Source organism: Paroedura picta, chromosome 4 (genome assembly GCF_049243985.1).
Source record: "Paroedura picta isolate Pp20150507F chromosome 4, Ppicta_v3.0, whole genome shotgun sequence".
In the NCBI taxonomy this organism is placed as follows: domain Eukaryota; kingdom Metazoa; phylum Chordata; class Lepidosauria; order Squamata; family Gekkonidae; genus Paroedura; species Paroedura picta.
The window spans coordinates 142,045,052-142,063,072 of NC_135372.1; the positions used below are offsets into that span (position 1 = coordinate 142,045,052).

Sequence of the window (18,021 nt, forward strand, 5' to 3'; positions counted from 1 at the left end):
TGGTAATCTTCGGAGGTCCATTGCCCTTGCCATCCGATGCTCAATGGGTGTCAACTTGAGAAAAAGCCTTCTCAGTGGTGGCACCTGGGACTTTGGTCTGTTGGTCTCTTTCTCCAGCATCTCAAGACTTTTTGGGTTTTATTTGGCAGTTCCCCCAACAATGGCATTTGGCTCATCTTCCTGTGTGGCATAAAGGTAAAGATAAAGGTATCCCCTGTGCAAGCACCGGGTCATGTCTGACCCTTGGGGTGACGCCCTCTAGCGTTTTCATGGCAGACTCAATACGGGGTGGTTTGCCAGTGCCTTCCCCAGTCATTACCGTTGACCCCCCAGCAAGCAAGCTGGGTACTCATTTTACCGACCTCGGAAGGATGGAAGGCTGAGTCAACCTTGAGCCGGCTGCTGGGATCGAACTCCCAACCTCATGGGCAGACAGGTTCAGACAGCATGTTGCTGCCTTACCACTCTATGCCACAAGAGGCTCATTCTGTGTGGCATATGTGCTATTAATTGAATTGTTTTATGCGTGAAATGTATTTTTATTGATTCAAAAGTGTACTGGTTTTTAACCTTGGCCTCCCTGGGAGCCCTGAAAAGGCAGCATGCAAAATGTTTTAAAATTAAAATAAAATCTGCATCTCACTTCAAGCCTAGCAGCAGGGCCTGGTCCCATATCAGGCAGTGTTCATTCTAGACAGAGGACTCAACAGCAACGTCCCCAGTGCAAGTTTCATTGAAACAGACGATGAATCTAAAATGTTTTGTTGCCAGGCTTTTTTTAGTTGGAATCATTGCATAGTTGGAAGCCTTTGCGTTTTCTCTCCCTGTTTCAGGAAGATCATGGATTCAGGTGAGCTCGACTTCTATGAACACACCAAGGTGTGCTCCAATACCTGCCGAAGCACCAAAATAGATCTGACCGGAGCCAGAGTCTCCCTAACCAGCCAGACTTCAACTGAGTACATCCCTCTCACCCCCGCCTCTGCAGATGGTATGTAGACCCATCAGGCAGACCCCTGTGTATTGAACTTAACCCATATTTTCAGGCTCCAGAAAATAAATGTTGTTTGAGCAGAAGTTCATGTCTCTCAGCATCCTTTCCATAGTCCCTCAGGATCCAGAGGGTAGGAGTTCGGAGCGGCGGCTTCCAATCCACTGAGCCGGGCTTGATTCCCCACTCCTCTGCACGGAGTCAGCTGGGTGACCTTGGGCTAGTCAGAGTCCCGATAGTTCTGTTCTCACAGAGCAGTCCTGTCAGAGATCTCTCAGCCCCACCTACCTCACAGGGTGCCTGTTGTGGGGACAGGAAAGGAAGGCGATTTCAAGTTGCTTTGAGACTGCTTCAAGCAGTGAAAAGCAGGGTATAAAAACCAACTCTTCTTCTCAATTGGGTTAGAAATGGCAAGAGATCCTGTTTTGAAGCATGGCCGTGTGGCTCTGCAGTAGCAGTACGAGAAACCAACCGGATTTTGGTGGGCTTAAGTTTTCAAGAGTCAAAGCTCTCTTTGCCAGTTATGAGCCCGTATCTCCCCATTAGAATGTGGGAGCGGTTTTGCAAAGAAGAGAGTCAGGAAGCAACAGTACAATGCAAAATGTAATACGCTGCCATTTGTCCCCTACCGTGATTCATCTGATCACATTTTGCATCGTACCCTCACATTCTGACTCCCTTCTTTGCATCACCCCTCTGACCTTCTGACTGGGGTATAAGGACTCAGGGATCTCCTTTTCCAGAGGTGGAGCCAAGATCAAAAAGGCTGTTTTAACTTTTCTTGCTTGAGCGATCAGTTTGAGGCCCTGCTTTGCCTGTTAATGAATCTGTCCCCTGAATCGATCCATTTTAGAGCTGTTTTCTATGCCACGTAAGGCTTTGCTGCTGAGGAAATCTCTTTGAATCAAGGATTTACCAGAACCTTGGCTCAGCTTTCTGCAACCCTCTGGATTGATTTTGTTTAGGATGAAAATTTGTTCACATTATAAAGAGATTTTTTTACTTACCCTTTCTTTATCGTGCTCCTAAAGACATAGGTTCATATCGTGGCCACGCAACTTGTTGTTGCTTTTGCTTTGCTGTAAAAACTTTTAAAACAGGCATACAAAATTGATTTGGAAAAAAAATGGGCATTTTTATTAAGTTCAACATTTGAATCACTTTCAGGATTGTGAGAGTCCTATCCGTTTTCCAAATGTAGAAGCAGTCTCAAATTCCCACAACCATCAAATTCAGCAGGCCACCTTGCACAATCCCTGCACCTCAAAGGCTTATTGTGAAGGCGAAATGGGGTACCTCATGATATGGACATACCTGTTTTAAGGGGTGCTGTTCCTTGATAACTGATCTAGTCAAGAAATCCCTACAAGCGTAACGCAAAAATGTTGAAGTACTGGTCTCAAAACAAACGGGTGCTCATTTTGAAAGGAGAAGATAATTTTCTCATTTCTCATCCAGAATTGGTTGTAACAAATTGGTGGAAAACTGAGAGCCTCTGCTTACTGTGTGCAGTGAATGAGCTGGCTTATCTGCAAAGGCATACTGTGATTTGCTCCTGCTATGAAACAAGATGTAATTCTGGTTTGTTTCGGTTTTGATTGAATCTCAGTAAACGGATCGCCTGCCACGATCACCATAGAAACTTGTGAGGACTCCAACGATTGGACCACTAGCATAGGAGGTAATGTTCATGGAGGCTTTCCTGTGGTTTATTTCTTACTTACTGGCCATCTAACAGGCTTCAAAGGAAAAGATGCATATCTGTAACAAGCTGCTTAAAATTTTGATACACAGCTCAGGTAATCTGTGTATCAGGTAATCCCAGTCAGTCACAGTTTTTCCCTGTTGTGTTTTGGATGTTAACCGGCAACCGTTATCTTCTTTGTGATCCAAAAGGATCCATGTAAGCTGAGAAGTTTTGCACATACAGGCCATCTAGCCCCACCCCCTGCTCGGTGCAGGATCAGCCTCAAGCATCCAGGATAAGGATCTGTCCAACCACTGCTTGAAGATGGCCAGCAAGGGGGAGCTCCCCACCTCCTTAGGCAGCCCATCCCACTTCTGAACTAGACTCCTAGAATCCTAGAGTGGGAAGGGGCCATGCAGGCCATCTAGTCCCACCCCCTGCTCAATGTGGGATCAGCCTCAAGCATCCAGAAGGATCTGTCCAGCTGCTGCTTGAAGACGGCCAGTGAGGGGGAGCTCCCCACCTCCTTAGGCAGCCCATTCCACTGGTGAACTAGACTCCTAGAATCCTAGAGAGGGAAGGGGCCATGCAGGCTATCTAGTCCCACCCCCTGCTCAGTGCAGGATCAGCCTCAAGTATCTAGGATAAAGATCTGTCCAGCTGCTGCTTGAAGACCACCAGTGAGGGGGAGCTCCCCACCTCCTTAGGCAGCCCATTCCCCTGCTGAACTAGACTTATGGAATCCTAGAGTGGGAAGGGGCCATGCAAGCCATCTAGTCCCACCCCCTGCTCAATGTGGGATCAGCCTCAAGCATCCAGAAGGATCTGTCCAGCTGCTGCTTGAAGACGGCCAGTGAGGGGGAGCTCCCCACCTCCTTAGGCAGCCCATTCCACTGGTGAACTAGACTCCTAGAATCCTAGAGAGGGAAGGGGCCATGCAAGCCATCTAGTCCCACCCCCTACTCAGTGCAGGATCAGCCTCAAGCATCCAGGAGAAGGATCTGTCCAGCCGCTGCTTGAAGACGGCCAGTGAGGGGGAGCTCCCCACCTCCTTAGGCAGCCCAATCCACTGCTGAACTAGACTCCTAGAATCCTAGAGTGGGAAGGGGCCATGCAAGCCATCTAGTCCCACCCCCTTCTCAGTGCAGGATCAGCATCCAGGAGAAGGATCTGTCCAGCCGCTGCCTGAAGACGGCCAGTGAGGGGGAGCTCCCCACCTCCTTAGGCAGCCCAATCCACTGCTGAACTAGACTCCTAGAATCCTAGAGTGGGAAGGGGCCATGCAAGCCATCTAGTCCCACCCCCTGCTCAGTGCAGGATCAGCCTCAAGCACCCAGGATAGAGATCTGTCCAGCTGCTGCTTGAAGACCACCTATGAGGGGAAGTTCACCCACTCCAAGGCAGCTGATTCTACTGCTGAGTTGCTCTTACTGTAGAATTTACCCCTAGTACTCAGCCCTAACTTTCTGGCCGTTCTTTAAATCCAACATGGCGAGTCCTGTCCTACGCTGCCAACAGGAACAGCTCCCTGCCCTCCTCTACATCCAAAATACATATATTTAGAAATGTTCCATACTTGTACCATTTTGCTTTGAATAGTGATTTTAAAATATTACAGGGAATAGCTGTGGAAGCCAAGATAGAATTGGTAGGATTTTGGAAGGACTGGACCGGCTGTGTGGAAAGCACTCGAACCAAGCTGACTTTCCTAATGAATCTGCCTGATTGGGCTTCATTTCCTCTTTTACGGTGAGGTCAGCTTAATTCAGATTGCAGTAGGCCCAGTCCCTTTACACCAAGCTATTAGAGATGGTGAACTCATGGATTTCCACCCAGAGCAGGCTTTTGTTTGTTGGACATCGGGATGCCAAATTCCTTGGTTTGGTGCACATCTATACCTGATTGGCATCCTTCAGGTGTGCAGAACAACCACCTCAATGCAGATGATTCTATGATGTAGGAGAACAGCTTTGGGGCTCTGCTGTGTCAGGCCGTGGGGAGGGAATGACATCATGGAGCTCTCATTCCCTGTCTATTCAAAACAAAGTAGAAGAAAACTAGCTCTAAGAAGGGTTCTAATATAACTTTCCTCTTCTAGATTTCTGCAGGTGGATATGCAGCCCTGGTCTCATCCAGGAGCACATGTTTGGGCGGGGGGGGGGAGGGTCACCATGTTGATATGAAGCAGCCTAACTATTTTTGAGTCCAGTGGCACCTTTAAGACCAGAGTGGGACTAAAAACGTCCAGCGGCTAAAACCAAAATAGACGCATCCATATGTATCTGGAGGGGAATGTGCATGAGCACAGAAGCCTCTGCCCAGAATTAAGCTTCGTTGGTTTTAACAATGCCCCTGGACTCCAGCGCTTGTCCACACCCAGGAACAGTTTCACTGTACATTCTGCAGTGTATGTCCCCGAGTGGTAAGGCTGGTTTTTGTCCCGTGTGTCCTTTGGAGTGGAGGGTCTCAGACGGATGTTCTTCTGTCTTCTGTCCCTGAAGACGACACTTTTGCCTTCTGGCGAGGCTTGAAGGAAGCAGGCCTGCTGGAGGAAGTGATGCAGGAGTTCCACCTGGAGCTTATGGAGACCATGAAGGGCCTCCAGCAGAGAGTTCGGGACCCGCCTTTGCAGCTCAGTGGTAAGAACCGGCTGGCTTCCTTCTCTCCCGCCTCCTTGCCAAAAATGGATGGGTACTTTGGTGTAGTGGTTAGGAGTGCGGACTTCTAATCTGGCATGCCAGGTTCGATTCTGCGCTCCCCCACATGCAGCCAGCTGGGTGAACTTGGGCTCGCCACGGCACTGATAAAACTGTTCTGACCGGACAGTGATATCTGGGCTCTCTCAGCCTCACCCACCCCACAGGGTGTCTGTTGTGGGGAGAGGAATGGGAAGGCCACTGTAAGCCGCTTTGAGCCTCCTTCGGGTAGGGAAAAGCGGCATATAAGAACCAACTCTTCTTCTTCTTCTACTGTTTGTGATCTGGGAGGGAAAACATTCGTTGTTAATTGACTACAGCAGGGATAGTCAAACTGCAGCCCTCCAGATGTCCGTGGACTACAATTCCCATAATCCCCTGTCAGCGAACGCAGTTTGACTACTCCTGGACTACAGTGTTAAGCACAGAAGAGTACCAAACTCAGTTCTGGTACTGTTTGCAAGCCACCAAAAGCCTGGAGAACCCTGGACTTACTGAGATTTTCAGCTTTCTTCATCAAAAATTATTTTTTGTATCTCGCCCTTCCTAGGGCAGGTGACAACATGGGTTGAAACAATTAATCACTTGAAATCCAGTTGTAATCATTGAAACACCTCTGTACATTACATCAGCCCCATTCAGTAGACCTGGGTGGGGGGGATTCAAAATCTTTATTTGGAGAAGCCTGCCTTCCTTCTATTTCAGCAGTGAGGCCTGCACGTCTTGATGGCCTCTGAGGGTCCTGACCATAGGCCTGGTGGAACATCTTTGTCTTACAGCCCCCGTGGAACTGGTTAGGGTCCCGCTGGGCCCTCATCTCTTTTGGCAGAGCGTCCCATTAGGCCGGGGCCAAGACCAAAAAGGCCCTGACCGGGGTCCATCTCACCTCTTTTGGGCCGGGGATCCTAAGCAGGGTTTGGTCAGATACCACATTGCTCCTTTTTTTTGGGGGGGGGGGGGATTTAGTGAAAGAGGTGGTCCTGAATTTATGGCTTAGTACCAAAACCTTGAACCTGATCTGGTCACCACTCTGGGGCCAATGCAGCTGGGAGAGCTCTGGTGTCACTCCTTCAGTGGGAAGCAGCTTTTTCTGTTACTGTTATCATTTTTCTTTTTTAAGATGCCGTCTTACTCAACAATACAGTCCAGAACTTTGGCATGCTAGATCTGGTGAAGAAAGTCTTGGCGAGCCACAAATGCCAAATGGACCGTTCCAGAGAGCAATACACCCGAGACTTAGCAGGTACCACTGTGGAGCAAGTGGGAGGCTGTTGTGGTAGAGAGCCCCTTCTCCACCCCACCCCCAGGGTTTAATCAGGACAGGTATGAAGATGTGGTGCAGGATTTTTCCACAAAAGGGTCAAAGTAGGGAAAGTATGTTCAAGCCGCTGTAGAGGAAAACGTCTTATAAAATTAAATATTAATATTTATTACAATTAAAAACCCAAGGCTTGAAATATAGCCTCATTAAAATCCAAATATACATTCATTCTAATGCCAGAACTGACCAGAAGTGTTTCGGCGTCCCTGCCTTTATCAGTGGTCAGGCATAAATCAATAATATTTTATTTATTTTTATATTTGTATCCTGCCTCTCCCGGCAACTGCCGGCCCGAGGCAGCTCACAGTAAAACAATAAAAACACAATCCAATGTACCAACAATTAAAATATCCCCAACCACAGCCAGTTTGGTGTGATGGTTAGGAGTGCAGACTTCTAATCTGGCGTGCTGGGTTTGATTCTGCGCTCCCCCACATGGTGATTGTAAGCTGCTTTGAGCCTCCTTCGGGTGGAGAAAAGCGGCATATAAGAACCAGCTCTTCTTTTCCTTCAGGGCCATGGTGCGGGGGCAGGAAATGGCAGACCGTCTCCAAACATCTCTTGCCTGGCAGCCAGACAGTCTCAGGAACCTATGTACACATGATAGATAAATAAACGATAAACATGATACGATAGATAAAAGGGCCTTTGTTTTGGGTTTCGGCTGAACTGGACTGGGAGGGGTGCCTTCTTTGTCCCCTCATCACCCCTCTCCTCTCTCGCTTTCCCTCCAGCTCTGGAGCAGCAGTGCGACGAACACCGGAAGAGGGCGAAGGAGCTGAAGCACAAATCGCAGCATCTCAACAACGTGCTGATGACCTTGACGCCGGTGTCCATTTCATCCCCCCAGAAGCGCCCCAGGCTGACGAGAGCCACGTCGGGGCCCCCCGCCATCACCTCTCAAGTCCTGACCCAGCCGGCCCAGATCACCCTGGCGCCAGGCATGCCCATCACTCAGCTCGCCAACCTGCCTCTCGGCAAAGTGGTATCAGCTCTCCCGGCGTCCACGCTGGGGAAGACCACGGCACAGGTGACCTCTGCGAACTCTCCAGTCTCCCCCCTCCTGGGCGGCTACACCGTCCTGGCGTCGGCGGGTTCGGCCTTCCCCAATGCCGTCGAGATCCACCCAGACGCCTCCAACCTCACGGTCCTGAGCACGGCGGCCATCCAAGACGGCAGCACCGTGCTGAAAGTGGTCAGCCCTTTCCAGCTGCTCACCCTGCCGGGGCTGGGCACGGCCCTCCAGAACGTGGCGCAGGTGGGGCCCGGCGGGAGCACGATCGTGACCGTGCCGTCCAGCGTCGTCGAGGGTGCAGCCGCCACGGAAGAACACACCACCATCGAGGTGACCACGGTCGCAGACGAGCTGGAGCAGAAGTGAAACGTGGGCGTGGTCCCACTTTCCGGGGAAGGGGGTGCTCTGCGCTTGCTCCGCACAGCTGTGCCTCCGCGCTGAGGAGGAGGAGGAGAGGGAGGCACTGGGAACAGAGTACGAGAGAGAGAGAGAGAACCTGGCTGATGGGAAAACAGAGGCTGGAAATCCCAGGAGAGAGAGAGAGAGAGAGAGAGATGGGGGAACACAGTGGAAAAGGTAGAGGGGAACAAATCACTGTTCCCTAGGAAGCATTCAGAACCAGAGACAGAGTCTTTCCCATCCTCTTCTTATTAGCCCTGGCCACCCCTGGCCATCTCAGCTGCACCCCCCAAGAGTTTGCAGGGTGAGCAGAGCAAGCAAGGTAAGGTTCCGAAGGGGGGGAAATACATTAAGAGGGAGAGTGAAATGATATGGCACCTAGCTGGTGTTTCTCCCAAAATGGAAGCGCAGGCAGTCAGAAGTGTACGACACGTGGGATTCAGGGTGCGGCACACATCTCCAGGCGCACAGGTTCCCCGCCTCGTCTCAGGAGGAGAGAAGTGCTCTGGGAAGTGGCCATGTACAGAACGGGCACGAATGCTCCAGAAGGGATCGTTGGGTCTGTAAAACATGCCCAGGAGGCAAAGCCTGCAGGACGTTCCCCCCCCCCCCCCCTGGACTTTGGATCGCTGGTGTCTGAATGCCGATCGGTTGCTGTAACCCATCGTGACGTCTCCTCATTGTGATGAATTCATGGCTTTCTGCTTCAAGACCCCAGGCGCTCGGGAGGATGCGTCGCATGCAGGGCTGCTTTGGTAGAGAAAAGCTCGTACACGCGGAGGCTTTTAAGGGCTTCCTCTTTCTCCAGCGCCCACGCTCCTGCCACGGTGGTGGGGTGCCTGATCTACCTCCCCCCACCTACCCTACGGCCCGGCATAGCTGGCAAACTTTTATCTGCTGCTTTGTGTTCGAGAAGGGAGACGTTGCTGGAAGGGTTCTCGTGCGCAGGAGGCGATACACAGCTCTTGAGGAAGCTGTTGGGCCGCTCCGCTGGCTTTTGAGGTATTGGATACCTGCACAAACAAACCAAAAACCAAAAAAGGGATGCGTGAGAGAGTGCCGCCTTGCGCGTCTCTGGCTGCAAGACGGCGGCTACTTGCAGGACACACGTCTGTCAATCGCAGTGAAAGCTGTTCTCTTCAACCAACCCATAAAATGGTTTTTGAAAAGCAAATCCCTGGTTTCTTGGCTAGCGTATACGGGAAGTCTGGGCCCCATCTGTTTCACTGAGGCCAAAGGAAACGGATTTGGGACCAAAACCACTGGCCTTTACTCATCCATCCCATCCTTCCATCCTTTGATTTGTATGCCACCCCTCTCAAGATGGACTTGGGGTGGCTCACGTCAGGAAGATTTAAAAACCCATGCAAAGTTCTTGGGTCAGGCGATACAAAATAATTCTCCTAAAAATAATTTTCTGCTTAAAGACACTACCCACTTTATAAATTTGGTGGAGCATTTAAAGGTACCCAAGGAAGCAGTGTTGGTAACGTGGGATGTGGCTTCCTTATATATTAACATTCCCATAGATCAGGCTAGACCAGGGGTAGTCAAACTGCGGCCTTCCAGATGTCCATGGACTACAATTCCCAGAAGCCCCTGCCAGCATTCGCTGGCAGGGGCTTCTGGGAAATGTGGTCCATGGACATCTGGAGGCTAGGACGACACAGCACCCACCAACCCATTTTTTGCTTGATTTATTAGACAAAACCACAAAAATAGAACATTTTTCTTTATCATATTGCCAGTGGATAGGTCTGTTTCTCTCTGCTTGCTTTAATTATTAGACCGTCCTTAGACTCTTGTATGAGATTTAAAAACCCGTGCAAAGTTTCAAATTTTAAAATACATTAAAAGCAATTCATGCATCTTAGTTAACGTTAAAGAACAAAGTTTTGAGTAAAGGGGTACCTTTTAAGATCAACAAATCTTGCAGGAATGGAAGGCATGGAGCTGTGAAGCCAGTGGGTCTGTAAAAGCAGAACACAGGAGGAGGAACAATAAAATCAGAGTCCAGTAGCACCTTTAAGACCAACAAAGAGTTATTCAGGGCATGAGCTTTCCAGTGCAAGCACCCTTCATCAGACTAAGAACGCCTTACATGACCGTGGGAATATATAGCAAAAATTAATCCTGTTACATTAGTAAGCTGTCACACATCCAGATACAGCCAATGATAATTCTTTGACAAAACAGCCAATCAGCCCCCCTGAAATTCAGTTGTTCACACAAACATGGGAGAAATAAAACTGACAGTGATCAAAGGCTTCCACACCACAGAATAACAGAATCCTAGAGTGGGAAGGGGCCATACAGGCCATCTAGTCCAACCCCCTGCTCAGTGCAGGATCAGCCTCCAGCATCCAGGAGAAGGATCTGTCCAGACGCTGCTTGAAGACGGCCAGTGAGGGGAGCTCCCCACCTCCTCAGGCAGCCCATTCCATGGCTGAACTAGACTCCTAGAATCCTAGAGTGGGAAGGGGCCACAGAGGCCATCTAGTCCTTCCCTCTGCTCAGTGCAGGATCAGCCTCCAGCATCCATATGCTGCTTGCCCCATCTTTTTCCATGCCAGTGTGAAACATTCTTACAAGATAATTGCCTTATCCCAAGGACAGGGGGTAAACTCATCATTCCATAACATTAGGTAAAGGTAAAGGTATCCCCTGTGCAAGCACCGAGTCATGTCTGACCCTTGGGGTGACGCCCTCTAGCGTTTTCATGGCAGACTCAATACGGGGTGGTTTGCCAGTGCCTTCCCCAGTCATGACCGTTTACCCCCCAGCAAGCTGGGTACTCATTTTACCGACCTCGGAAGGATGGAAGGCTGAGTCAACCTTGAGCCGGCTGCTGGGATTGAACTCCCAACCTCATGGGCAGACAGCTCCAGACAGCATATCGCTGCCTTACCACTCTGCGCCACAAGAGGCTCATTCCATAACATTACCATTACTTTAAAAGGTAAAAGTAAACATATCCCCTGTGCAAGCACAGAGTCCTGTCTGACCCTTGGGGAGACGCCCTCTAGCGTTTTCATGGCAGACTCAATACGGGGTGGTTTGCCAGTGCCTTCCCCAGTCATTACCATTTACCCCCCAGCAAGCTGAGTACTCATTTTACTGACCTCGGAAGGATGGAAGGCTGAGTCAACCTTGTGCCAGCTGCTGGGATTGAACTCCCAGCCTCATGGGCAGAGCTTTCAGACTGCATGTCTGCTGCCTTACCACTCTGTGCCACAAGAGGCTCTGCCATTACTTTACAGTCACATTATCACAATATCACAAAATAAATTGTGAGGAATATGGATACACGAGTTGAACAAGGTTCGCATGAATAGTGAGTTTAAAAACCAATGTCCTTGTTGAGTCCAGGGTAAGTCACAGTTTTGAGTGTTCTAATAACTTGCAATTCTAAGACCAACAAAGTTTTCTTCAAAGTACATGTTTTCATGCACATGCACCCTCCTTGGTAGCCGACAAAGCGTGCTGCGCAAGGAAGCGTACACTGAATAAACTTTGTGGTCTAGATTGGTGCCACCGGACTCAAAATCCCTTCTGCTGCTTCAGACTAACATGGTTAGCAGCTTTGTCTTCACAGTTATAGCTGAAATTATTTCTCTGCTGGAGACTTGACTATTCTGTGCACAAATCAAAGGGGAGCATAGAAAATTGTCATCGTACTCTCAGGCCTGAAAGCTTGTCTTCAAAGGCGAGGAATATACAAAACTTGCACTACTATCTCAAGCGGAGGCCAACATGATTTTTTGGAGTATAAACTTTCAAGAGTCTAAGCATAATTAATCAGATATGAGCTTGAATAGAGTCAGAATGTAATCTGCTTGATTGGAGCAGGGGAGAAATGCCTGGGAGCAGAAAATTAGCATCTGTAGGGAGGTACAAATCCTATATCTCTACTCAGCCCTGGGGGAAGGGAAGTTGCTCAGCGGCCTGGATGCGTCAGTGAATTCAAGGGTGGCATCCTCACTTTGTAATCTCTCATAGTAGCTCCTTTTTCTGAGGGCTATCAAGCCAACACAGTTATCGTCGGAAATAATCCTAAATGGTAGGACACTTTTCTAAGATCAAAGGACTAACTCTGTTTCAGATTTCACCGTTGCTTTTATAAGCACATCAGGAGAGCCCTGCTGGGTCAGACCAGGGGTCCATCTAGTCCAGCCTCCTGTCTCACACAGGGGCCAACCAGTTCCTCTGCAGGGCCAGCAACAGGGCAGGGAGGCCGAGGCCTTCCTAAGGACATCAGGAGAGCCCTGCTGGGTCAGACCAGGGGTCCATCTAGTCCAGCCTCCTGTCTCACACAGGGGCCAACCAGTTCCTCTGCAGGGCCAGCAACAGGGCAGAGAGGACGAGGCCTTCGTAAGGACATCAGAAGGGCCCTGCTGGATCAGACAGACGTCCATCTAGTCCAGCCTCCTGCCTCACCCAGGGGCCAACCAGTTCATCTGCAGGGCCAACAGCAGGGCAGAGAGGCCAAGTCATAAGGAAATCAAAGAGCCCTGCTGGGTCAGACGAGGGGCCCATCTAGTCCAGCCTCCTGTCTCACACAGTGGCCAGCCAGTTCCTCTGGAGGGCTAGCAACAGGGCAGGGAGGCCGAGGCCTTCCTAAGGACATCAGAAGAGCCCTGCTGGATCAGACGAGGGGTCCATCTAGTCCAGCCTCCTGCCTCACACAGGGGCCAGCCGGTTCCTCTGGAGGGCCAGCAACAGGGCAGAGAGGCCGAGGCCTTCCTAAGGATATCAGAAGAGCCCTGTCGGGTCAGACCAGGGGTCCATCCAGTCCAGCCTCCTGTCTCACACAGGGGCCAGCCGGTTCCTCTGGAGGGCCAGCAACAGGGCAGGGAGGCCGAGGCCTTCCTAAGGACATCAGAAGAGCCCTGTCGGGTCAGACCAGGGGTCCATCCAGTCCAGCCTCCTGTCTCACACAGGGGCCAGCCGGTTCCTCTGGAGGGCCAGCAACAGGGCAGAGAGGCCGAGGCCTTCCTAAGGACATCAGGAGAGCCCTGCTGGGTCAGACGAGGGGTCCATCTAGTCCAGCCTCCTGTCTCACACAGGGGCCAACCAGTTCCTCTGGAGGGCCAGCAACAGGGCAGAGAGGCCGAGGCCTTCCTAAGGACATCAGAAGAGCCCTGCTGGATCAGACCAGTGGTCCATCTATTCCTGTCTCCTGTCTCACACAGGGGCCAGCCAGTTCCTCTGGAGGGCCAGCAACTGGGCAGAGAGGCCGAGGCCTTCCTAAGAACATCAGGAGAGCCCTGCTGGATCAGACCAGGGGTCCATCTAGTCCAGCCTCCTGTTCCTCTGAATGGCCAGCCATGGCATAGAGGCCGAGGCCTTCCCGATTTTACTTGAGATTCAGAGGTTGACTGCTTTTGAACATGGAGGTTCCCCTCAGTTGCTATGGCTAGTAGCCATTGATAGACTTATCGTCCATGCACCTATCTAACCCCCCCTTTAAAGCTATTTATTTCTGTGTGGCCATCACCACATCTTCTGGCAGTGAATTCCACCTTTTCATCCCACCCTTGGCCCAGCTACTCCGTCTTGTCTACACCGTCTGACAGCCGTTCTCCAACCTCTCAAGAGGCAGATAGATGTCTTCCTACCTGCTCCTGTTTTAATACTGAAGACGCCAAGTAACGAAACTTTGTTGGTCTTGGTGCCACTGTACTCAAAACGGCCTGTTCAGACCAACACTTTCGTCTTTTGCCTGCAGTGTGGCTTCACACACTTTATCCGGGCATTTTTCCACTCTTGGTGGTAATGAGAAAAGCTGGAGAAGCCAGGTTTGGCTGTGACTGCAGAAGTTTTCTTTTTAGTTCTGCACAACGAAGAAGCCAGGTGACAGAAAGGCTGTTTCTTTTGTGAACAGTAGGGGTCACTAGAGAAGTAGTGGGAAACCCCTTGGCCCAAACGACAGAAAAATGGAATTCATAGCCTGACAATACCCCCTCCCATGTGTCACCCAAAATATGCATGTCATTCTCACTGCATCTGGGTCAACTACACACTGCAGGGACATCAAGACATGGAAGTTGTCCTAAGTTTTATGAAGATATAAACGTGAAAAGGGTCTAGGGGTAAACCATGCACTGAATCAGCAGTGTGATTCAGTGGCTAAAAAGGCTAATGGGATTTTGGGCTGTATCAAAATAGTGTTCAGATTGCACGAGGTGATGGTACCACTTTGCTCTGGTTCAACCTCACTTGGAGTCCTGTGTTAAATTTTGGGCACCACAATTGTAGAAGGATGTAGACAAACTCAGGCACGTCCAGAGGAGGATTAGGAAGATGGTGAGGGGTTTGGAGACTAAATCATATGAGGAAAGGTTGAGGGAGCTTGGTCTGTTTAGCCTGGAGAGGAGATGACCGAGAGGTGATATGGTAACCATCTCCAAATACTTGACGCGCTGTCATAGAGAAGATGGAGCAGAGTTGTTTTTTGTTGGCTCAGAGGGTCAGACCAGAACCAATGAGTTGAAATTAATTTGAAAGAAATTCTGTCTAATTTGAAAGAAATTAATTTGAAAGAAATTCCACTGGCAGTCTTCAAGCAACGGTTGGATACGCACTTTTCTTGGATGCTTTAGGATGCTTAGGGCTGATCCTGCGTTGAGCAGGGGGTTGGACTAGCTGGCCTCTATGGCCCCTTCCAACTCTATGATTCTATGATTCTAACCATCCAGAAGAAGTTCCTGACAGTCAGAGCGGTTTCTCAGTGGAACAGGCTTCCTCGGGGGGGGGGGGGGGGTTCTCCATCTTTGGAAATTTTTATACAGAGGCTGGAGAGCCACTGGACAGAAATGCTGATTCTGTAAACTTAGGCAGATGGTGAGTGGGTGGGCAGAAGGGATTGTGTCCATGCTTGGCTCTTGTGGCCTTTCCTTGCATGCCCAGGAAAATGCCAATTGCCACTTTGGGGTTGGAAGGCAAATTTCTTCCAGGCCAGACTGGTCAGGGAGTCTGGGGGTTTTGGGGGGGGGCATCCTCTGGGCATGGAATTGGGGTCGCTGTGGCTGGTCAAGTATTTGTGAGTTTCCTGCTTTGTGCAGGACTTTGGACCAGATGACCCTGGAGGTCCCTTCCAATTATATGATTCTGTGACACCCAAAAGGACGTAAAAGTAGGTTCTAGATCAAATCAAGGCTGAACTCTTCATAGCAGCTGAAATGACTAAACCGAGGCTCTCGTATTTTGGTCACATTGAGAAGGTTTTTAAAAAATCCGCACAGGTGATCAAATTCCCATTGGCCAATCAGGTGCCTTGCTGGGAAAACATTTAGCAATCCGCAGGAAAGGTGCGGTGGAATTCTAAGTTGGTCCCTCCTGCCCTGAATTCCTGCCCTCTGGTTTACCAGCTTTAACAAACTAACCTCATTTCAGGGGAAAGGTGGCTTATCGAAGATAAACAGAAGGCCTTGTATGTTTTGGCACCTTCCGGTGTCTACGGCTTCTAGATAAGGAGGAAAGCGAAACCTAACAAGTGCCTTTTCTCTCTTTTCCCTGCCCCTCTGCCCATTTCCCAGCCTTCAAGGCCCTCTCACCCTTTGACTTTGGAAGCGAACCTTGAAAGCTGATGGGGCCTGGTGGATGGACCAGTGTGAATAAAAGGCAGGTTGGTTCACGCCAGTCCACGGGCCTGCATATGGGAAGGGATTAATTCTTCACTCTTCGCTCCAAGCAACTTATGATGCTGAACACGCTAACTGGACACCACATTAATCCCCCCCCCCTCTCCATACCTTTTAGGGCCACCTCCGTGTCTTGACATCCCTGCAGTGTGTCTAGGTGTCGCAGATGTGCTGAGGAGAGAACAAAACACATTTTTGGTAACAGATGGAATGGGGTGGGAAAAATACCTACAACCAGAAGTCCCCGTCTTATTTATTCTATTTCTTGACCACCACTCTCCGTCCAACTGCCTTGAGGCAGTTTGCAGGGAAAAAAAAACCCAAAATACAATAAAACCCAACACCCAACAACCCTCCCTCAACTAAACAATACCCCACGACTAACTGGATGGGACAACCCCCAGCCCATTGCCTCAGGGTAAATGCTCAGGTGTGCAGAGGAGAGATCCAGTAGATCTCCTTTGTCGTGGTCTCAACGGAATGCCTGGCAAAAGAGCTTACAGGTCTTAAAGGTAAAGGTAAAGTTATCCCCTGTGCAAGCACCGAGTCCTGTCTGACCCTTGGGGTGACGCCCTCTAGCGTTTTCATGGCAGACTCAATACGGGGTGGTTTGCCAGTGCCTTCCCCAGTCATTGCCGTTTTCCCCCCAGCAAGCTGGGTACTCATTTTACCGACCTCGGAAGGATGGAAGGCTGAGTCAACCTTGAGCTGGCTGCTGGAATCGAACTCCCAGCCTCATGGGCAAAGCTTCAGACAGCATGTCAGCTGCCTTACCACTCTGTGCCACAAGAGGCTCTGTTTACAGGTCTTACCGAACTGCAATAACTCCAGCAGGGCCTTCAGCTCTTCTGGCAGCTCATTCCACAAGGTCGGAGCCAAGACCAAAAAGGCCCTGTTCCTGGTCAAGGCCAGGCGTGTCTCACCAAGGCCATCCCACCTCAGTGCTCGCCAAGTGCAAGGGGCCAGGTGGAGCATTGGCCCAGCAAGGTTCCCGATGGGACACTGGATATTTGGGCAGGGCAGATTTTGAAAAAATGATGCTTAGACCACAGCTCTACTGCCTGCCTGAAGGTAAGCCGTACCCGCCATGCAGAGTCTGAATTCCAAAGGTCCCTGTGACGGGGAATCGGCCTTGGGCTGGTCTGCCAGGAGGCCGTCAGCAGCAGAGCACAGAGTGAGTCCTTTGAACGAGTTTTATTGCGATTGATGGATTGCAGGAGCCTCTCATCCACAATGGGAGGGGGGAGGCTGAGCAGAAAGAACAAGAGCTCAGAGTAAAAGCAAGGAGGATACCGAGCACGGGGGATACAAAGTTGATATTGTGCATGTCTAGTTGCCCAAAATAAATGTCACGCCTCAAGATCAGACATTCTCAACCTTGACTGACTGCTCCCACAAAGAGCTAGGCTAAGAAATGCCTAAAGTAAGATGGAATTAACTATACTCAGGGAATCTTAGTCTTTCTCTATTTTTCACAAGTTTTTTGGCAAACTTAAATGGACTCCGGGGAATGGGAGAGGACAGGAAGGCCTGGAGGATCATTGTCCGTGGGGTCGCGATGGGTCGGACGCCACTTCGCAACTAACAACAACAAATTTTTCACATTTGCATTCTTTTAAAATGTGAATGTACATGCTTCTCTATTTGAATGTTCTCGAAATCTCCCGCGTGCATACTTAAACTCACTGACTAAGTTAGTTCAGTGTTCTCATTCTGTGTCTTTCCATGACGCTATTAACCAAGAGTACATTGAACTAACTTCTCAATGTAAGTATACACACAAGATTTCTAGAACATTTGGCCAAGAGAAGCATGTACGTTCAGAGCCAGCTTGGTGTAGTGGTTAGGAGTGTGGACTTCTAATCTGGTGCACCGAGTTTGATTCCTCGTTCCTCCACTTGCAGCCAGCTGGGTGACCTTGGGCTCACCACAGCACTGATAAAGCTGTTCTGACAGAGCAGTAATCTCAGGGCTCTCTCAGCCTCACCCACCCCACAGGGTGTCTGTTGTGGGGAGAGGGAAGGGAAGGCGAATGGAAGCTGCCTTGAGACTCCTTCGGGTAGAGAAAAGTGGCATAGAAGAACCAACTCTTCTTCTTCATCATTATTTCCCTTGAATGTATTAATTAAAGCACATGCAAAGGAAAAGGTTCCATTATTTCTGTTTGGACTTTCTTGAACAAGAAGAAAGAGGCAGAGGAGGAGGAGTTGGTTTTTATACACGGCTTTTCTTTACCAGAAGGAATCTCAAAGCGGCTTCCAATCGCCTT

General features: G+C 49.9%; 1 protein-coding gene and 1 long non-coding RNA gene across 7 annotated transcripts in view; one reads left to right on the forward strand and one right to left on the reverse strand.

Annotated features, from left to right (window-relative positions):
- The window catches only part of GMEB2 (glucocorticoid modulatory element binding protein 2), a 23,643-nt gene extending 14,360 nt beyond the window's left edge, over window positions 1-9,283 (forward strand). For all 6 annotated transcript variants that reach the window (XM_077335952.1, XM_077335954.1, XM_077335951.1 and 3 more), the window contains 5 exons: window positions 834-991; window positions 2,601-2,672; window positions 5,180-5,317; window positions 6,495-6,617; window positions 7,430-9,283. In XM_077335952.1, the coding sequence (XP_077192067.1) occupies window positions 834-991; window positions 2,601-2,672; window positions 5,180-5,317; window positions 6,495-6,617; window positions 7,430-8,076 (1,138 nt within the window). In that variant the 3' untranslated portion in view covers window positions 8,077-9,283. The remainder of the gene's footprint in view (window positions 1-833; window positions 992-2,600; window positions 2,673-5,179; window positions 5,318-6,494; window positions 6,618-7,429) is intronic.
- Window positions 8,980-16,815, reverse strand: LOC143836542 (uncharacterized). The gene is made up of 4 exons (XR_013230643.1): window positions 16,565-16,815; window positions 15,864-15,923; window positions 10,021-10,079; window positions 8,980-9,122 (listed from the first exon to the last, which is right to left on the reverse strand). It is a non-coding gene; the product is annotated as an uncharacterized LOC143836542 (long non-coding RNA).
- Between the last annotated feature and the right edge of the window lie 1,206 nt (window positions 16,816-18,021).